This window comes from Carassius gibelio, chromosome A22, assembly GCF_023724105.1.
Source record: "Carassius gibelio isolate Cgi1373 ecotype wild population from Czech Republic chromosome A22, carGib1.2-hapl.c, whole genome shotgun sequence".
In the NCBI taxonomy this organism is placed as follows: Eukaryota; Metazoa; Chordata; class Actinopteri; order Cypriniformes; family Cyprinidae; genus Carassius; species Carassius gibelio.
Genome location: NC_068392.1, coordinates 16,721,003 through 16,740,208, shown reverse-complemented (window position 1 = coordinate 16,740,208; position 19,206 = coordinate 16,721,003). Strand labels below are relative to the sequence as shown.

General features: G+C 36.6%; 1 protein-coding gene across 8 annotated transcripts in view; it reads right to left on the bottom strand.

Moving 5' to 3' along the window:
• The window catches only part of LOC127943262 (dedicator of cytokinesis protein 3), a 165,251-nt gene that overhangs the window by 50,458 nt on the left and 95,587 nt on the right, over positions 1-19,206 (bottom strand). For all 8 annotated transcript variants that reach the window (XR_008149612.1, XM_052539586.1, XM_052539591.1 and 5 more), the window contains 4 exons: positions 13,217-13,365; positions 9,090-9,174; positions 4,273-4,314; positions 2,512-2,663 (listed from right to left, as the gene is read on the bottom strand). Coding sequence is in view for 7 of the 8 variants with exons in the window: in XM_052539586.1 (XP_052395546.1) it covers positions 2,512-2,663; positions 4,273-4,314; positions 9,090-9,174; positions 13,217-13,365 (428 nt within the window). In the remaining variant the exon portion in view is untranslated. The remainder of the gene's footprint in view (positions 1-2,511; positions 2,664-4,272; positions 4,315-9,089; positions 9,175-13,216; positions 13,366-19,206) is intronic.

Sequence of the window (19,206 nt, the reverse complement as noted above, 5' to 3'; positions counted from 1 at the left end):
AGCCATGCTAACCTGTGCCGTTTTGACAGATGATGATGCAACACGACTGTTTAAAGTGAGCCTGAAGTCAACAACACATCATATTATTTTATTTGTTTTGTTTCTTTCTCCATTCGAAAGGATGGAACTTATTGAACCATTTCTTCAAACAGAAACATTTAAGCAATCGTCTCTTAGTGGCCTACAAACGCTTCTCTAATTTAATTAATGAGGTGCATGAATTACTTTTTAAACATCCCCACTGGAGGAATCTGCCAGTGGCCTTTTTTCACTCAACATTTACACGGGGAAAAACAAAACAAGCTTTCGTTGTATAACAGAAGATAGAATCTCCTCATCCTCGAGTCTCATATGAGTTTATCATAGTCCCTGAAACTCGACTTCCCTTAAGAGCGTTGCTCTTGTAGTTTCCCTGAAACACTGGAAAGCAATTCTACTTCCTGTTTTTGGCGAGCGGCTTTTCTAGTCCAACTAATATCAAGATCCTCAAGAAAAGTTATAGCAGCCTTATCTCAAAAAGCCAAATGAAATGAACTCAAAGTGAAATTGCTAAAAGTGCATTTAGTTTTATCTGAAACAGACGAATGTAAATCTGACAGCGATTTAATTAATTATTGAGGCGGTTCTGAAGTGAAATGTCCAGTAAGTGGTGTTAAAAGATGAATGTCTTATCGTTAAAAAAAAAAAGTACCAACTACACTGAAGCACTAAACTTAACCGACAGTGTTAACAAAAGCAAACGTGAGATAAAAATCCATTTGCAAAAGCAACCATGCCATTTTTGATTGATTCTACAGGTCTTTTGTCACTTATATTGCAGCCACACATCGCAAATGCAGTGCTGTACCAGGTGCGCTATCGTGCAAGTTTACTACATCAGAAGAGCCACAGATACAGAAGTGTAATGCTGTACCAGGTGCGCTATCGTGCAAGTTTACTACATCAGAAGAGCCACAGATACAGAAGTGTAATGCTGTACCAGGTGCGCTACCAAGCAAGTTTAACACATCAGAAAAGCCACAGGGTACAACAGGTCTAAAGGCACCCCGGGTAAAAGGCGCCTTTGATTTTAATGGCACAAAAACTTGGCATAGCACTTTCTAAAACATCCGCTTTTCAAGATGCACATGCAAATTTGGCTGATCGTTGACATGATTGCTGGAAGCAGCGCAAAGTTGATTCTGTGCTACTTTGATCTAATAATTTATGTTTTTTTTTATGTTGTAGATTTAAGTAGCAAAGGAGAATTGTTAAAATTACTGAATATATTAATGAATTTTAGTTTTGTTTAAGGTAATTAAAGTAATAGTTTTTTAATAACGGAAGAATATGTATTAGTATAGTATTTGGGGTAAATAGCACCCCTGCTGATGGGGAAAAAGGCACGATTATTAACATGATTATTCGTAAATAGATAGCTGACTTTTTCATTTGTTGACATGACATAGTTAGATTCAGATGATAAACAGCATATATTATTTTTTTTTATATAAAACCATAGTTTAAATCTTACCATATAATAAAATGTACTTTGTTGTTAATACTCTGAATCTATATTAAATTATCATGGGATTTCCTTCAATGCTTTCAGATTCTTTACTGTATTTTTAAAATGTACTTTTTTATAAGTGGTAAACCGATATAGTTTTTTTGAAGGCCGATATCTTGGAAAGGGGGACCGATAGCCGATATAAAGCCAATACATATCGGCTTTATATCGCCCCCCGATATAAAGATTTTATATATATATATATATATATATATATATATATATATACACATCAATCAAAATGAGCTGAAAACAGTACAAACATTGCTAAAGTGATTGTTTTGAATGAGTATTAACATATACATTATTAAAAACATTATTTTAGCTACAGTATTTGTTTCAATACTGTGTGTCTTTTGCCATAATGGTAAGCCTTTTACCTATTTTGTGGGGTAACAATTTATATACACTATATATATGTAATGCAAAGCAAATTTGTTTCTTAAGGTGTGCCTTTTGCCCCGGCTGTAGAAAATTAATCTAAAACAATATTATATTTTGTTAACAAGTTTTAGTTAGGAGAGACTAAAAATTGGTTAAGGGTCGTCATTTTCCTTGAAAATGCTACATTGAAACTTAAGATGTCATTATAGCATAGTTGAAGCGAAGAGATATTTTACATGAATACTTCCTCAAGGTCTCTTGTCCTTATCTCATCTTTCTGTTGTTTCACAGTTCCCTGTGCCATTTTTAATTATTGTAAAAGAGATTAAAAAAAAGAAAAAAGAAAAAGTGGCCTATGTACATGTAGGCGGAATTTGCACACGCTTTTCATTCCGAGACCTTGACATTTAAAAAAATTATGGCTTATTTTTTTTGCATATGGGACCTCATGTACGTTTCTTTTTTCTTTTTTTTTCTCCCTGTTTCTTGGATAATTACCAGTGAAAGTATCTCCATTGTAAAAAGCTTGAGAGGGAGAGGGGCACAACTGTTGAACAAACAAATGACACACTTCCTACCTGATTTGCTTGCCTTCTCTCAGGTCATACAAAGAGAAGAAGATGTCTGTGTCCTCGCCGATGGTGTTGTATGTGAAGCTCTTTAGGTTGACAAAGAGATGGTGCGGCACAGGCATTCGGCACGAATCCCCGTGTCTTTGTCTTCCGCCATCCTAAAAAACACAGAATGAACAACAGCTTTACATTATGTCATGAGATGTTTGTTACAGTACATCTTCTGTTGTTATTCTGTAATGTTTTTATGTGTCATATGATAATACAGTATGTGCAAAGTCATTTAATGGAATATTGGGACGTTATTTTATATTGCTATGTTATGTTACAAGGTATATTGTTCCATGTTATGTTATATCATTACATATTATGTTATATTGTTACGTCACTCTACTTTATATTATGCTATTTTATATTATAAAGTCATATAGTTACATTGTAATGTTATGACATGTAACAATGCCACAGAATGATATAACACATAACAAAATATATAAAATCATAACATGTAACGCTATAACATAGCATGCAACGATATGTTACATGACTTGATATCCCACATCATGACATAACATGAAGTGATCTAATTTTGTTAAAGTTAATTTTATTGTGTATGTGTTTTTACAATTTTTTTTTGTATATAACAAACATGTAACAATATACCGTAGCAAGACATTGCGAAACATTTAATGATGTAACGTAATGCTATACTATAATGTAAAAATATATCAAAATTTGTGATATATCCCAGCATGCCATGACACAATATACCACAACGTTATATAACAACACATCATTGCATAATATATAACAATGCACCACCTTTTTAAAAACATGTAACACAATACCACAGCCAGATATGGCAAAACATTTAACGATATAACATGTAATGCTATAACATGTAACCATTATTTCTCATGGTGTGATATACTTTACCAGGACATGCCATAACACATAACAACATACCACAACATGATACAAAAACACAACATTGCATTACATATAACAATAAAATAACATACAGTATAACGCTATAACATGATGTGATATACTTCTGCATGATACAACACACCACATGATATATCACAATATTGCATAGCATATAATAATATGATGTACATAAATAACACAACTTGAAGTTATATTATTACACGTTATATTACATTGTGGTGTATCAATACGTGCAATGTTATGCTGTGACATGGCATTAAATGTTATGTTGTTTTGTTATGAGATGGCATGTTATGTTTTGTTATGTTATGTTATGTTACATTATGTTAAGTTATGTTCCGTTATGTTAGGCTAGTTTACGTTACGTTACGTTATGTTAGGCTAGGTTATTTTACATTACGTTATGTTAGGCTAGGTTACGTTACGTTACGTTATGTTAGGCTAGGTTACGTTATGTTACGTTACGTTGTTACATTATGTTATGTTACGTTATGTTACTTTACGTCATGTTACGTTATGTTACGTTACGTCACGTTACGTTATGTTACGTTACGTTTTGTTAGGCTAGGTTACGTTATGTTACGCTACGTTACATTATGTTATGTTCCTGTTTTACTAATGACCTATATTCAAACTAGTGCTTCATATAACTGTAAAAGGTCTTTTAGCATGACCAAAACAGAATAAACAAGGTGTTTGGATCAAAATGTCACATTTTTGCCCATGGTGAACCATGACCTACAAAAAGTTCTGTAAGTTAACGACTCTAAGCATTCCTGACAAGTCCTCGGATGGTACTGAGGATGACAAATATACCTGGGATGTGCTTTGCTGGACGCTGTGTCTGCTGGATAGGTGCTGTCAACCGAGAAAGAGAGAGAGAAGGTTAAACACGGTTGTCATATGTCAGATTAAATCCATAATGTACAAAGCATGCTGACAGCAGTAAGACATATCATCCTAGCTGAAAAAAAAATCTGGCCATAATAATAAATGTGTTTCATATGGAAGCATATATTGTGCATACTACGCACAGTATCTTCAAACATAAAACAATATCACACAAAAATAATTAATAATTCAAGAATCAAAGGGAAACTGATTTCCTGTTTGATCTGTAAGTGTAAGACACTTGCTTAAGGGATTAAATATTTTCCCACAATGCTGTATGGATGTACAGAGCTATATCTCATGAGATATCTACATCTAGATTAATCATATTCACAGAGACATCGTCAGCACAAACCCCAAGCAGAAAACACTTGCTCATAATCACATGGTGAAACGAGCAAACACACACATACACACATCGTGCCTGGGAGCTTGGCTGACTTATGAGTCTGTGTTTCTTAGCATGCATCTTTTTCTTCAGTGCTTTTGACTGTGTGTTTAGAATAAATTACCCAGCATTCAACACAAACCCCCATCAGTGAATGCATGGCGGGAAAAGAGGTATGCAAAACTCACAAGCACAAAAATACAAAATAGATTGTGCCTTCCAGTTGTAAGTACTCTGATTTCCAGTTTCTGGGTGTAGTGATATCACTATGTAGCTACTGTCTTCTCAATGGTTTTTAGCACTTGCCTTCCAGTTACTAGGGTGTTATGGGTACTTGCTTGTTGTTGCTAGGTGATTGCTAGACTATTTTGGGCAACTGTGGTGACATTTCTATACTGTGATTGCTAGGGTACCTTGTATAGGACATTGCAAGTTATTAGTCATGTGGTCTGAGTGGTTGCTAGGGTATAGCTTGTTGTTGCTAAGGTGTACTGGAATTGTTTTTTGCTCGTATACATCACTAAAATTACCTTTACAAGCAGGACCAGGAAAAGGAATGATCAAAGCTGTATGCACATCTCAAGAGGAAAAGTGCGATTTCCTTGATATAGCGCTTGACAACAAGGGAGTAGTGCTTCATTTCCAGACCCAGTCGAGGAATTCAGGCCGAACTGAGAAACATCTGAAAACAAATATCTTTCCTTCTGTTCTCACTCTCACCATCGGGGAGGCTAAACGTGTGCCTAACGGGACACATTAATCTAAAATAGCGCCTTGCGGCACTGTGAGCCTGGCAGATTGTACTGCCATGTTACAACATGCCTCTGTGAGACTTCAGCCCCTGACTAACTTACATCAATATATGTGCTGTTCTTTTGCGGAATAAAACTGTGTTACTCATTTGGCAGACACTATTTATACAAGATTACTGTACATTACTGCAGGTAAAGGACACTTGATGCAGTTACTCATTTGGCAGACACTATTTATACAAGATTACTGTACATTACTGCAGGTAAAGGACACTTGATGCAAGTGTCTTGCTCGAAGGCAACAATGCTGCTGACATAACAGTAAGCCAAAATGTAACTGTATATACCGTATATATACCGTTTTTTTATAATAATAATAATAATAATAATAATAATGCATTGTATATATATATATATATATATATATATATATATACACACACACATCAAAAAGACATGTAATAATATATATATATATATATATATATATATATATATATATATATAATGACATGCCTTTTTGATGCACAATAGCTGCCAGCAATTACATAACACTACATTTAACATTACATAAATTGCTTTCAATGTGTATTTACTTGCCAAGTGACTTGTTTATATTTGTTTAATACTAAATTGATAATTTATGAAAAATATATATAGCACTCTATCATATGAACTTGATGTTTCCTATCTAATGACTGTCAAACTGTAAAACTGAGTTTTCGAATAGAGACAAAGAATGTCAATGCCTATGTCATTGTTTTGCAATGAAGTGCACAGAGAGTGAAAAGGGAACATCAACTTTAAGATTTCTTTTCTGGACAGTGTTACTGCAGAAGCCCAAAAATGATGGAATGGATAGTGAAAGTGAAAACAGACAGATCAAGTAAATGGTGTGTGAACAGTGCATGTGTAATCCAGAACTCTTTGATTTCATCTATCTTTTGCTTCCCTGGAGACAATTCAGCATCAACATCTAAGAAAACGAAAGGTCTCGAGTCTCTGCCGCTTCAGTGCTCTCTGCTGCCTGAGGCCAAGTTAAAGTCTTCTCAAATCTCTCTCTCTGTTCTCTTGAGAAGCTTGTTTCTTTCTTTATTTTTGGTATTTGTGTGAAACTCCTCCGCCTCCCACATATCAAGCTATACAAATCTCTCTGCGACCTCAACATTTGGCTAGCACTTAAACCTACTCTACACTGGAGTGTTTGCTTTTCCTCTGAATTTAGCCCAAAAAGTTAGCCAGTCCTCTTAATCAGGTGCTTCGAATAGTTCTCTTTTCTCTTCACTAGTTCATGCAACCTCTTTCCATTTCTCTCCAACTTTGTAACTTTAATGACTGAAGGAAAAATGTTGTCAAAATGAAATTAATCAATACCAGGAATATCACAATTATATGAGATATAATATTTTATGTAACAGTTTCGACAGCATCTCTGCTTTAAACCTAGTAACAAAAACTGTTGGGTTTGACAACTTCATTAATTTCTGATAAATTCTGATAAAGAGGACACGTCTGGTCCATAGTCTGATCGCGTCTTTGCATTGACTTTGTATGTAATCTACTCGCGCAAATCGTTGAACTCGCGTTAAATCCATGATTTATCTTTCCATCTGATTGATGGCCATCAGCGGTTGGGTAGAAGACAACAAATCCCATCATCCAACGCTCCTTCTTAGCGTCATCAAACCATGCGATTGTTATTGTTTTGGTAGTGCGCCCTCTCGTGGCATGTCCTACAACTTGTACCTTTAATCTTGCGTATGTGTCAGACTCTGTCCCGTGTTTTGTGTGTGTTTTTGCTCCTCTGTGTTAATTGTTTTTATTCCAGGAATTTCCCGTTGGTTTTGATTGTATCCCAGGTGCGTCTTGTCTCATCCTGTTGTGTTTAAATAGTGTCCCAGTGTCTGGTCTTATATGTCTTTACCTTTTCCCTGAGTTCGTGTTTTCACGTGATTCCATGTTGAAGAAATCTCCTGTGTCTCCTTACTCCTCGATTCCCGTGAAACGTGACATTATGTGTAGATTTTACATTATGTTTATGATGTTTTTTTGAGACCAGCATCTGTTTCAAATAGGTGCTTTTGGATTGCAGCTTGTGGAAAAAGCTATATATATCCTTGACTGTAGAATACAGGTAGAGCGCAGAGGTAAATTTAGCCCCTTCGCTGTCATATTACAGAGTGGGCACACAAATTCAGTCCCACACAAACCCAGACATAGATACTTGCATATGGCACAAACGTATGCAGACATCATAAAAAAGATCCAGAAATGGTGTGAAGAAAATAAATGTACAGTATTAGCAGCTTTTCCACAAGCTGCAATTCAGAAGCACCTGTTAGAAACAGATGCTGGTGTCAAAACCTGTTTCCAATAAATCATCATCGTCCAATAGGAGTCTAGAGAATAAAGTGAATTACTGAGAGTAGATAAAATATAATCAAAAGCTAAAAAAAATTCCAGTATTTTTTCTTATTAAACTCCAAAGGGTAACTGTTCCATAAAGCTGTAAACACGCTTTGAGGCTTTCTGGGAAACAGAATATGTTAATGTTTCAGACTGATGAGGCGTCTTGGGAATCTGCCCTCTAATGGAGGATTTAAAACATTTCTGCTTTCTAATTGTTCAGCTCATTCTACAGGTGGGAACTCTGCAATATCCGCACATTACGCTACATTATGCACAAATGCAACAGTTGCAGAAATACATTAAAACATGAATTCATGCTGTCATTTGCATGGATGACTCCGATATTAATAAACTAATTTTGAAGAACTTGCTGCAAAAGCAACAAAAACACTTGAAAATAGAGACGTATAAACCAACATACAGGACGTTACTACAACTGCACAACAAACTAAACTGTTTTATTATCACAAATAAATAATGGCCTGGATTTAAATTTTATTTTCAGTTTATATTTGACTAATCTTTTAAGAAATTAAGTAAAAGTTTTAATTTTACTTGTAATGAAAACTTAAACTGTACAATTATTTAAAGTATTTGGGTAATATACAATTGCATAAAATATAAATGTATACAATTATATAAAATATGTATAATTTACTTTTTTTGACATATTTTTGTGTAGTGTGTGTGTATATATATATATATATATATATATATATATATATATATATATATATATATATATATATATATATATATATATATATCATTTTAAGTACTGCACAAAAAAACAAAAAATTCACTAAAACACTAAACTAATATATCATTTAATAATATAAAAACATATATATTCAAATTGTTTTGTTATGATGTCATACTTTATTTTTATTTTCGTTTTTATGTGCATACTTACAAACATGCTTATATAATATTTTAAACCAGAACTGTAAAATCATAATGCTATGAGGTTTGCATTAAGCACACATTCAGTGCATAATTTGTAAAGTGTCATTTTCTGCCCAAGCATCTCATAAATAACATTATTTGAATAAAGGAAGCAAATAGCATGAATTTGAAACCAAAAGCATTGCAAAAACTCCTAAGATCCAACAGAGGAGGCTTTAGCAATTTACTGCTTCAGTGATGAAAATGCACACATCGCAAACTGATGGGAATGCAATCCGTGTACTTACCATTTTATAGAGATCAGAAACACTGATCTGGTCCGCATCGACCATTTCGAACTCCTTCCTGGGTACAAGATCTAAGCCTAAGTGTCTGTTGAACACAAGAAGACAACAGGGCAGAGATTAACCTCGATTTCTCAAGACTGAAATACTTAGAATGTATAATATTGTGGATGATAAAAGAACAGAAAATCAGTCAAACTGTTGTGTCCACCTGTTCTCATGGGCATTTAGCCACACTGTATCTTTTTTTTAATCCATACATCGCTACATTGCTATACTATAATATCTCACAGCGCAATGTGATAGACAGCTAGATTGGAAAAAAAATGCCATAAGGATGATTCTAGACAAGTTTTCCACACTTCTTTCCAGGTTTATCTACACAGAGCTGTTAAAACAGGGAGGCTCGTGTGGTAAGCTGCTAGCTTTAGCGCTACGTGCAGCTGTCATACCGTAGCGCTATAGAAACAGGTGTTGCCTAATAACCTAACTATGGAAGTGATGGAATGGCATATCTTAATATAACATTAACATTTGTTCTCTCAGACATCCCAGATGTAAATAAAATCCCATCAACATCCTGAGTAGCCTAAACCATAGACTAGCATTAAGTAAGTGTGTTAGCAACTAAATACACGAAAGATACTGATTTTGCGTCTGAACATTCACATCAAAAATTTGTTTTGATAAGCTCATTTTCATTACTAAACCATATTTTGGATGTTCTGGTAATTTACTAAGTTGTTCAATTTAAAATGGAAACAGTCAAACAGAAGACAATAATGCTAGTAATGCTAACATTAACATTAAAGTAAACTAGCTGCCGCATAGCTAAGATTTTCAGAGTGTTTGACAGGATAGGTGGATGTTAGGGTGTTTGACTGGTTGCTAGGACATTACTAAAGTCATTTTGCTCCGGTTGTTGTGCAATCAAAGCATTAGCATTAGCATCACCCAGCCCCCCCTGCCTAGCCAGGGGTATGTTTATAAATTTGCCTATTTTCTGAATATTTCAATGCAAAGTAGTTCTCTAGAGAGACATCCTGCATCATTGGCTTGTATCAGAGCATAAATAAATCTATTTGTTGATGACTTTGTGTAAACAGACAGTAATAAACTTATTATGTGATAATTAAGTGGTTTTAGCAATAAAAAGCTTGATATACTCCACAACTTCAGCGTGAATGCCTCTAATTTGCTACATCAAATGTTTTCTCCGTATTTAAATGTCTTGCCATTGAGAGCGAATTATCTCTCTTGAAGTCATACACAACATATTTGATGCGATCTTGGAAAACCCAACACATGATGAAATTTGAACTTTTTTAAGTTTTGACACCATATGAAAGCTGGGTTCAAGCCGATCCAAAACTGTTTTATTTTGTCCATCGCTGAAGTTGGCTGATAGCTATGATTTTCAGGAATTGTTTCAAGTGAGACGTGTTCCACTCTCACTTCACGGGTTTTAATGATCGCTGTCTGTCAGGTGCGAAATACTGCATCATTACACAAACAGATTAATATTCGTTTTTCTTTGTTTATCTTGGGCATAGTCTCACCCCTTGTATGTTTACACGTATAGTGTACCTTAGTTTACATAATTTGGACTAACTTAATATATTTTTTACATATTTTTTTGTGTAGTATTTTAGTATGTAGTATAGTATTGAGCAGATTGAGAGGAACAAGATCATTTAAGTGAGCAGTTACTTCAGACTTCATTGTTTTCTTGCACTCTGCCATCTCATGATATTAAAGAACTAAAAAAACTTTGCATGCCGTAGTTGACACATAATGAAAACATTATTAAATTGTTTGAAAAACACTTGAGATGCTCTTCAACTCATCCTTCAAGTATTTATAGAACATATCGGTAAGTACTCCCATCTCAAATCCATTTCATCCCATTTACTCAATTATCTCTCAGTTTGCTGATCTGAAGACCTGGCAGTGATGTACTGCTGAAAGCCCAGAACCACAAAGTGCCTCACTGCAGAAGTGAATCTCCAGGTGACCCTGAAGAAAAGACATGAGTGTTCAATGTGTGCCTGACACAGATGCTGATACACTGCAATACTTGGTTCATCTGACCTCTAAATGACTTTTTGGCCTTTCATTCGTCGCTATAAGAGGTGAACCTGGTGTGGTGTGCTTGTATGTTTTATATAATTGCTGCATCATCTTTTACTTAACAGTACAGTCAATATTGTACAGCATAGTATAAACATCATAAATATCTTTCATTGCTAACTGAAACTTCAATTTGCAGTATCAGCAAATGTATACTGGCAAAACACTTTTGAAAATCTCTCAAAAAGATGAAATAATGATGCAAGAACTGTAAATAATACCTCTCAAAACTCAAAAGCTGTGAAGAATTGCAAGACAGTGTAGGTTAAAATTGGGGGCGGTGTCTGAAGTACAAACACAACCGCCTTTCACTGCAGTGAAAAATAAATTTACTCTCAATTTAAAAAAATATATAAATTGGCCTAAAAGATTGGATTTGAAATCTCAACACAATTCACATTAATCAGGCAGTGAATGACATATGTTCTTGTTCTCATTTTCCTCACTGAGCTGGGCCGAGTCGATTTAGGGTAAAGAGAGTGATCCATCGCAGTGATCCATCTCTGGCGTTTCATCTTTTTGACTCTACGATCAGGAGGCCTTGGCCTCTTAACACATTAAAATGCTGGCAGATCTCCATGAAACTCAAGAGCTTATTTAAACACTCCTCGAATGAGTTAAGCATTGGAAGTTATTTGGAAGTTGTGACATTTGCCAAGTATGGTAACCCATACTCAGAATTTAACACACACACACACCATGAACACACACCCGGAGCGGTGGGCAGCTATTTTTTACAGCGCCCGGGGTGCTGATTCTTCCACAAGAGTTAGGCCAATGGTGGATGTTAGCATGATAGCAAATGTTGCTATCTTCTCTTTAAAGGCATCTCAGCTGGTTTATCCACAAGATTTAGACATACGCTGTAAGTTAGCATACTAGCTAACATTTGTAAGAACACTTTTAAGGCATCTTTGCTGTTTCTTCTAAAGATTTTGTACTATGGTGGAAGTTAGCATAATGGCTAACATTGGTAAGAACACTTTTAAGGCATCTTTGCTGGTTCTTTTAAAAGATTTTGTACTATAGTGGAAGTAAGCATAATGGCTAACAGTACACCTTTAAAGGTGCCATAGAATGCACAAATAACTTTTATAAGGTGTTCGAACACAGTGTGTGAAAACAACCAGCCTATAATGGTAAAAATCCAATCACTCTTTGTTTTATAATCCTAATAAATTATAACCAGTCTCTCCTCACTAATAGTTTGTGATTTCTCACTACTATGGAGTCATTGTTGGGGAAAGTCCTGCACATTTGTGACGCTCTCTGCCCTATTAGCAAATACACAGCCCTGAGTGAGAAACAGCAGTCCGCCATTACTGATTTCTTGCTGTAGCTGCTGGAGATACAATGTCAGTGCTAAAGAGCCATTTAAAGTGTTGTGTGTTGGGATGCACCAACGAACATAGGAGTCTCCATAGACCGCTGAGGACACAGAGGTTACATTTAATTTTCAAAAGAAAATGTCAAAAAAAAAAAAAAAAAAAAGTCCTATTCTGTACATTTCTGCTAACATTTACATGCTAACAATTCAGTGCTGGAGTTGTGCAAAGATTGCTTCCAAAAGAGGTATCGATGCCAACGATTCTTGCGCAAACGTCCAGACTCCAGACAAAGTATCACGCCTCATATTTTGTTTCGCAAAAGAGCTTCTTGGCTCTCTGTAAGGCTAATGTTGCTAAAGCTACTGTACCATTGTCTCTGCCTGTTTTCACCAATGCTGCCTTCACATGCTACCAGAATGATCGTAAATAGGGATGTTGTAGTTAAAAGTTCATTTGGAAGCAATGTGTGGTCAGTAACACTGTCACCACCAGTTAAACCTTAACACCGCTATGCCTGCGAGCATGAGCTCTTGAAGCTCCACACACATCTGAAAAGGGAGGCAGTAGCATTAGCTAATTTTCATATAAAGGGGGCAAACACAAAAAAATAGTGCATTTTTCATTTGAAGTCTTTTCCGGGCATTTTCTGAAAGGTAAAGGAGAGTAACTCACTCATTGCCCCAGTCCAGTCGTACAGTGATGTGGCGTTTGACTTCACGGACTTGATCCTGGGTCAGGTGGCCTGAAAGCAGTTGTCGTCTCAGATCAATCAACTCGTTCATCACGTGACGGAGCTTGTAAAAGAGGTCGACTTTATGCTTCTGGAGAGAAAAACAAAACAAAAATATAAGTTAAATATTTATTTCATCCATCCAAAATTAAATTTCCATGTCAAATAATCACCAGACTACAGTATGTTACTTCTTAGAAGTGACACGATCCAATAAACATGACATGTTTAATTTTCGAAAACTAGTGTTGACCAATGGTAACCGACACCAATAGGGTTAATACAAATTATTCTCTCAACCCTGCTCAACTTTGTTTTATGTATTAGTGAAATACAAGACTTCTGGTCGCTTTGCTTCTACAAAATGAGTGTCAGTGTGAATGGCATGTTATGCTGCCATCACATGATGTTGGAATTACAGTAATGTAGATAATCAAAGCCACAGACAGTCAAAGGAGTGGAACAATCACGGACCATCATCTAAGCACAATCTTCCCCTCCAAAGATTGTGTATGATGGATGATAACGACTCTTCAGACATGGAGCAGACAGATCTGTGAGTTTGTCACACAGACATGCTGTGTCAGCTGTGCATGTGGTCTCCAGTGCCCTCCATTACTTAAACATCTTCAAACTTGAGTTTGACATGCTCTTGAATACAAAGGAGATTGATGTGGAGTTTGCACAAGAATGTTTCCCGGGATACCCACATATGCAGCATGAAGTATCTGTCACAATGTCATTCCACGGGCTGTTAATGGTGAAATCAGATGGGATTTGGACATTCATGTAAAAGCCACATCCATCAGATTCCCTGTTGTACTCACTTGGATTTCTGCATTGAATGTAGCCTTTTTTCCTGATCGCTTCTGGCACTGGAGACTGATAGCTTCCCCCTTCTCATGGTGGCATCAATAATTACTCCTCCCTCATGCAATTACAAGCAGAACTGTGTGAATCATTTCCTGTTAGTCTCAATGGTGAGTTTCTTGGAAAAGTATCTCAATGACCAGCTGCAGATCGCACCATAAGTCCACTTCTTGGTGGGATGAGCAGAGCGAAACGATTCTGGTGGAAACTGAGACCATGTTAAAGACCAGTATGAATTTCCATGCAGGTCCAAGCTGGTTAATGTCACTTAACAAGCCATAAATGCAAGACTAACCTGATCAGCCAGCTTCACCAAAAAGACTATGTTGGTCTACCAGCTAAACCAGCACCAAACAAGCAATAATCAGCAAAAACAAGGCTGGAATATCATAGTAATCCATACGTGTCTAACTAGTATGGGATGCTGGAGTGTTGGTTTTCTAACCAAGGTCAGCCATCTTCCTCAAAAGGACTATGCTGGTCCACCAGCTAGACCAGCTTCAAACCAGTATTATGCAGCTTGTTGGGAAAACCAATGCACCATCCCAAGGTAACTAGACAAGTATGGATTTCTAAATTAGTCCAAGCTGGTTAGTGCCTGTTTGTGGCTGGTATAGCTGATGGACCTACATAGTCTTTGTGGTGAAGTTAGTTGACCAAGGTAGTCTTGATATTTTGGCATCTAATCATTTAGTCACCGACAATCGACTAGTCTGCTAGCAAAGTAAACGATTGTCTTCTGGGGGAATTTGAGGGTTGAAAGTTAGAGACATGAAAACTCTCTTTAAGAAGCTGCATATCAAAATTTAGCTACAGCTATCAAAACATCACTTTTTTTACAAACTCACAGCCTTCAGCAATAAATCTTAAGACAATTACTGTCAAGTGTGTCAAGTTAAATTTCTCAAGATGCTTGTATTCTGTTGTTCTCATTATATTTTGATAACTCTCGACTGTTACACAGTTCGCTGTGGTAAAATTCGGCTGCCCATGGACTCGGAACAAGCTAACTCTTTATCAGAATCCTGACTGGATTTCGAAGATAAGACTCAGTTTGATCAACAATATATTTTTAGGCAATTCCATTTGCCTGGATCCGTGGAACAAAATGAATAAAAGACGTAAATATGTGTCCCTTCTCTGGACCTTTACCAAAGATGAAGATATCTAGTTTAGACATGGTGTTTCTGCTTAGCTTTTTTTCATGGCTTCCGAGTGAGATATTTCTGGATCCTGGCACAAGTAGATTTTAGTACACAGTGTGAGGTCATCTTCCCTTCAGTGCTCTTCCTCTTACCATCCATGAACATGGCAATCCCTTTAAACCAATGGCACACAGATTTATCAGCCTCTACAGTATTGTTTTAAGTTGGCTGTTGAGAGACCAGTATGAATCTTTGAGCTTTAACTGAAATAAAAGCTTGGATTGACAGCTTCCCCCACACTCCAATGGCAAGCACCTCACTTCCTCTGCAGTGACTGAAAGATGGATTGTATCCAGTTCAGAATCCATCAGGATCCTCTACAACTGACAGCGTCCCTAGTCGATTAACGCATACTTTAACGACTCAAATGTATATTTCAGTAGGGTTTTCAGAACAGAGACTTCAAATGTCAACAGAGCCTTTTGTTTGAAAAAAGAAACCTCATGACTGCTGAGTGTTTTAGCAGGGAAGCTCTAGAAGCTATCCACAAATAATGTAACTTATGGTAAAACCGACACGTGCCAAAGTTATGACAAACTTTCTGAAAAAAGAAAGCATTTTGACGTCCACAAAATAGAGTTTTATGCTACCAGAATTCTGTGAATCTATTTACTTTAATGTGGAAGGTGCAAATCCCAGAGGGAAAAAAATGCAAAGGTTTGGAAAACAGTTGCTATTCAATATAGAGCTGTAATCGGGCCTTAAAAGTTAGGCCCGACAGGACCCGAGCCCGACAGGTTTCGGCCCGAGCCCGACAAGTACATTTTGATTGACAGCTTTTTTAAAGCCCGAACCCGTTTACAGCCCGACATTATTCAAATGTGCGCACACACACAGCTCTTTTGCCTTTTGCCAACAATGAGCAATTTATTCATGTTTTAACATAATTTACTCATAACTAACGTAGACTAGACCACTTGGAAGTTGGAATAAAGAAATAAAATAAGTCCTGTGTCACATCGTAACATCTCAGCATTCTAGACCAACGCACCAATAAAAACGAGTCATTTAAAAAAAAAATTAATTAAGATACATTTTAAATTAAGATGGGTATTTGGCAAAAACGAAATTAAGATAAAGGCTCCGCTGGATTTGCTTTATTTAATAAAAGAATAATGCCAACATTAGCGTAAACACTCTGTCAACATTATGCATTTAAGACTCAATGATTATTTAGTTATCATTTGTAAAACCTTTACTCACAGAAAATGATTGAATCCACTGTATATGTCTTCAGCGCGCTCCTGCGCTCACTGATGGTGCGTCATTATTCACTCATTATTCTCATTATAAGCATGGTTAAAACTTTTCCACACCTCAGAGTTTGCTTTAGTTGCTGGTGCAACCAAAACGTAATCACCAGAGGCAAGCCTCCGTTACACCTGCTCAGCATTCATTTTCGCATCTTTCTCGCGCTAATCGAAACACATCACATGACCGCTCCTTTACCTCGCAAACCGGAGCATAAGCCCGAGCCCAGCCCGAGCCCGGCCCGAGCCCATGTAAGATGATAGAAATTAAGCCCGAACCCATCGGGCAAATATCTTCAGCTCTACTATTGCTCTCTGAACAAGCCATTCACTTACCAATGAGAATTTCAGAAACTTGGAACAACTGTATTTTATTCACTGTATTTCTTTTTTCCAGACTGTGCATTGTTGCACATAAAACATTTATCTTTTGTGTACGCAAACGTACCATATTATTTTGGACATTGTACCATGGTCAGTAGTGGCTGGTAGGTTTGTCAGTGATAACAATTTGCAATGCCAGGGGTTTACAAATGTCAAGGACACAAATCTATTGCCAACGATACCATGACTTTTGGATTTCTCCATGATATTTATTGAAGTAAACTGAAGTATCATGTAAATTTCATGGTATATAAATATGGCAATCAGTACCATTACTTGTTGTAAGGGATGATTTAGCTGGAGAGCTTAGATGGAGACTTAAATGCGAATCACCATTTGTGGACTGTGCTTTAGGGAACACAGCTGAAGAACACTCGATGTATGAGTGTGTGGGAAGAGGAGCTACAGCATGTGTTGCACCGAGCTGTGCGAAGAACATGTATTTATCACACTTTCCACAACTGCATGACTCACATGTTTTAAATACAGAGACTGAATTGAGCTACAGTACAAGGTGTCAGAATCACATTTCACCATGTCCAGCTCTCACACAAAATTTATCTATATCTTCCCTTGGGTTCATATTTGGTAGAATTGTAGTAGGAAACCATATTAAATATGCATTTAACTCTAGTACACGATCAAGCAGCTTGTAAAAAAATAAACGTCAGCTACTCATTTCTAATGCTGGAATCCTTTAAAAGAGGAATGGCAGGTGCAACACAGCCAGAAACAGCATATTGGCAGGACTTTATTCTGTATAAACACACATATATTCATCAAGAAACTAGCCCAGTGCAACACTGCATTTACTGTATGGCTCTCACCTCCTACTGAAGTCACAGAGATCAACGTACCTTCAATGACTTCTAAACATAAGCCTCCTCTGAGAATAGTGCCTCATTTTTCATTAAAACCCTGTTGGTTTAACTGGTTAAATGACCCATTATAACCAACCATTAGCTCTCATGAGAACACAAAACTATCAAAGTTCATATTCTGTGACTGGATTTTAGTAAGACACCTGGAGGATACAATAGATGCTTCTGAGGAAGAAATAATCACAGGATCAATGTTTATAATGTTAAAGGCACATAATCTTTGCCAGATACTATGAGTTAGCAGAGAATTAGCACTTAGCAGCAGCATACGCAACAAAACATGTATGCACAAATAAATAATATATGCAGTGGAAATTGTGCAGTGGTCATTTTATAGAAAGTATTAATGAAGCTAGCTCTAAAAACAAACAGGAATCCTAATTTAACACATTTCTCTAATAGGAAACATATTACAGGACATAATACACAAAACATGAATTGTAATCCATGAAAAATCCATTTATTAGCTTCCTGTGTCTTCTATTTGAGACACTTCAGCCAGCGATAGAGTGTGACTCACACCGTTTCGCCCACGTTCTGTACAGTTACTGCTGCTCCTTCAGGTGCTAATGCTAACGCTCACCTGCACTAGCCAACTCATCTCGCCCCACACACAGGCTCTCTTCTCTAACCACACGTTTGACATTCAGGTTTTGTAACGGGGAACAAAACAGATGGTAAATGGATTCTAAATAAATGAAAACTTAGACTATTAGCTAAGTAAATGCTAGCAGGCATAAAGAGAGATTTGCATACATTACAATGTGGGCAGTTTAGTGGAAGCCCAAATGACAAAATTAATGCAAACTAATGGACTATTGTGTGAATAATGAACCAGCTCACTTGAAATGTGTGTTTTGAGAGGAAGAAATTCAGTTTAGCTTGTCTGAATGCTTCATTTAAAGAACAACTTATGGGAAAACTGCCACATTTGAGGCTGAAATGCACCATTAACTTCAGGGTTGAAGGGTTGAATCATTTTCAAACAGCACACATCATAACCGTTTTATTATTTTTAACTTTAAAACTTCAGGGACCTGGAAAGCTTCAGGAGTTTGAGATGATTATTAGTGGCACAGCATCACATTAGCACAGACAACTAGTATAAAATGTTCCAAAAGAACTTAAAAAGACCATATGTGTGAGTATGTTGTGAAGGTCATAGGTCGTTGACACTAGTTAGATGAGTGGATATGAAAGAGTGTGTGACTTAGTGTCTGTATGTGCGCTAACTGGCTAACAAGCTAGCATCGAACCTCCCATGGCCCAACATGACCTTTGCTCAGGGCACGCAATCTCACTTTACTCACAGTTCCATGCTGCCAAGCAGGACTTTCAGTCA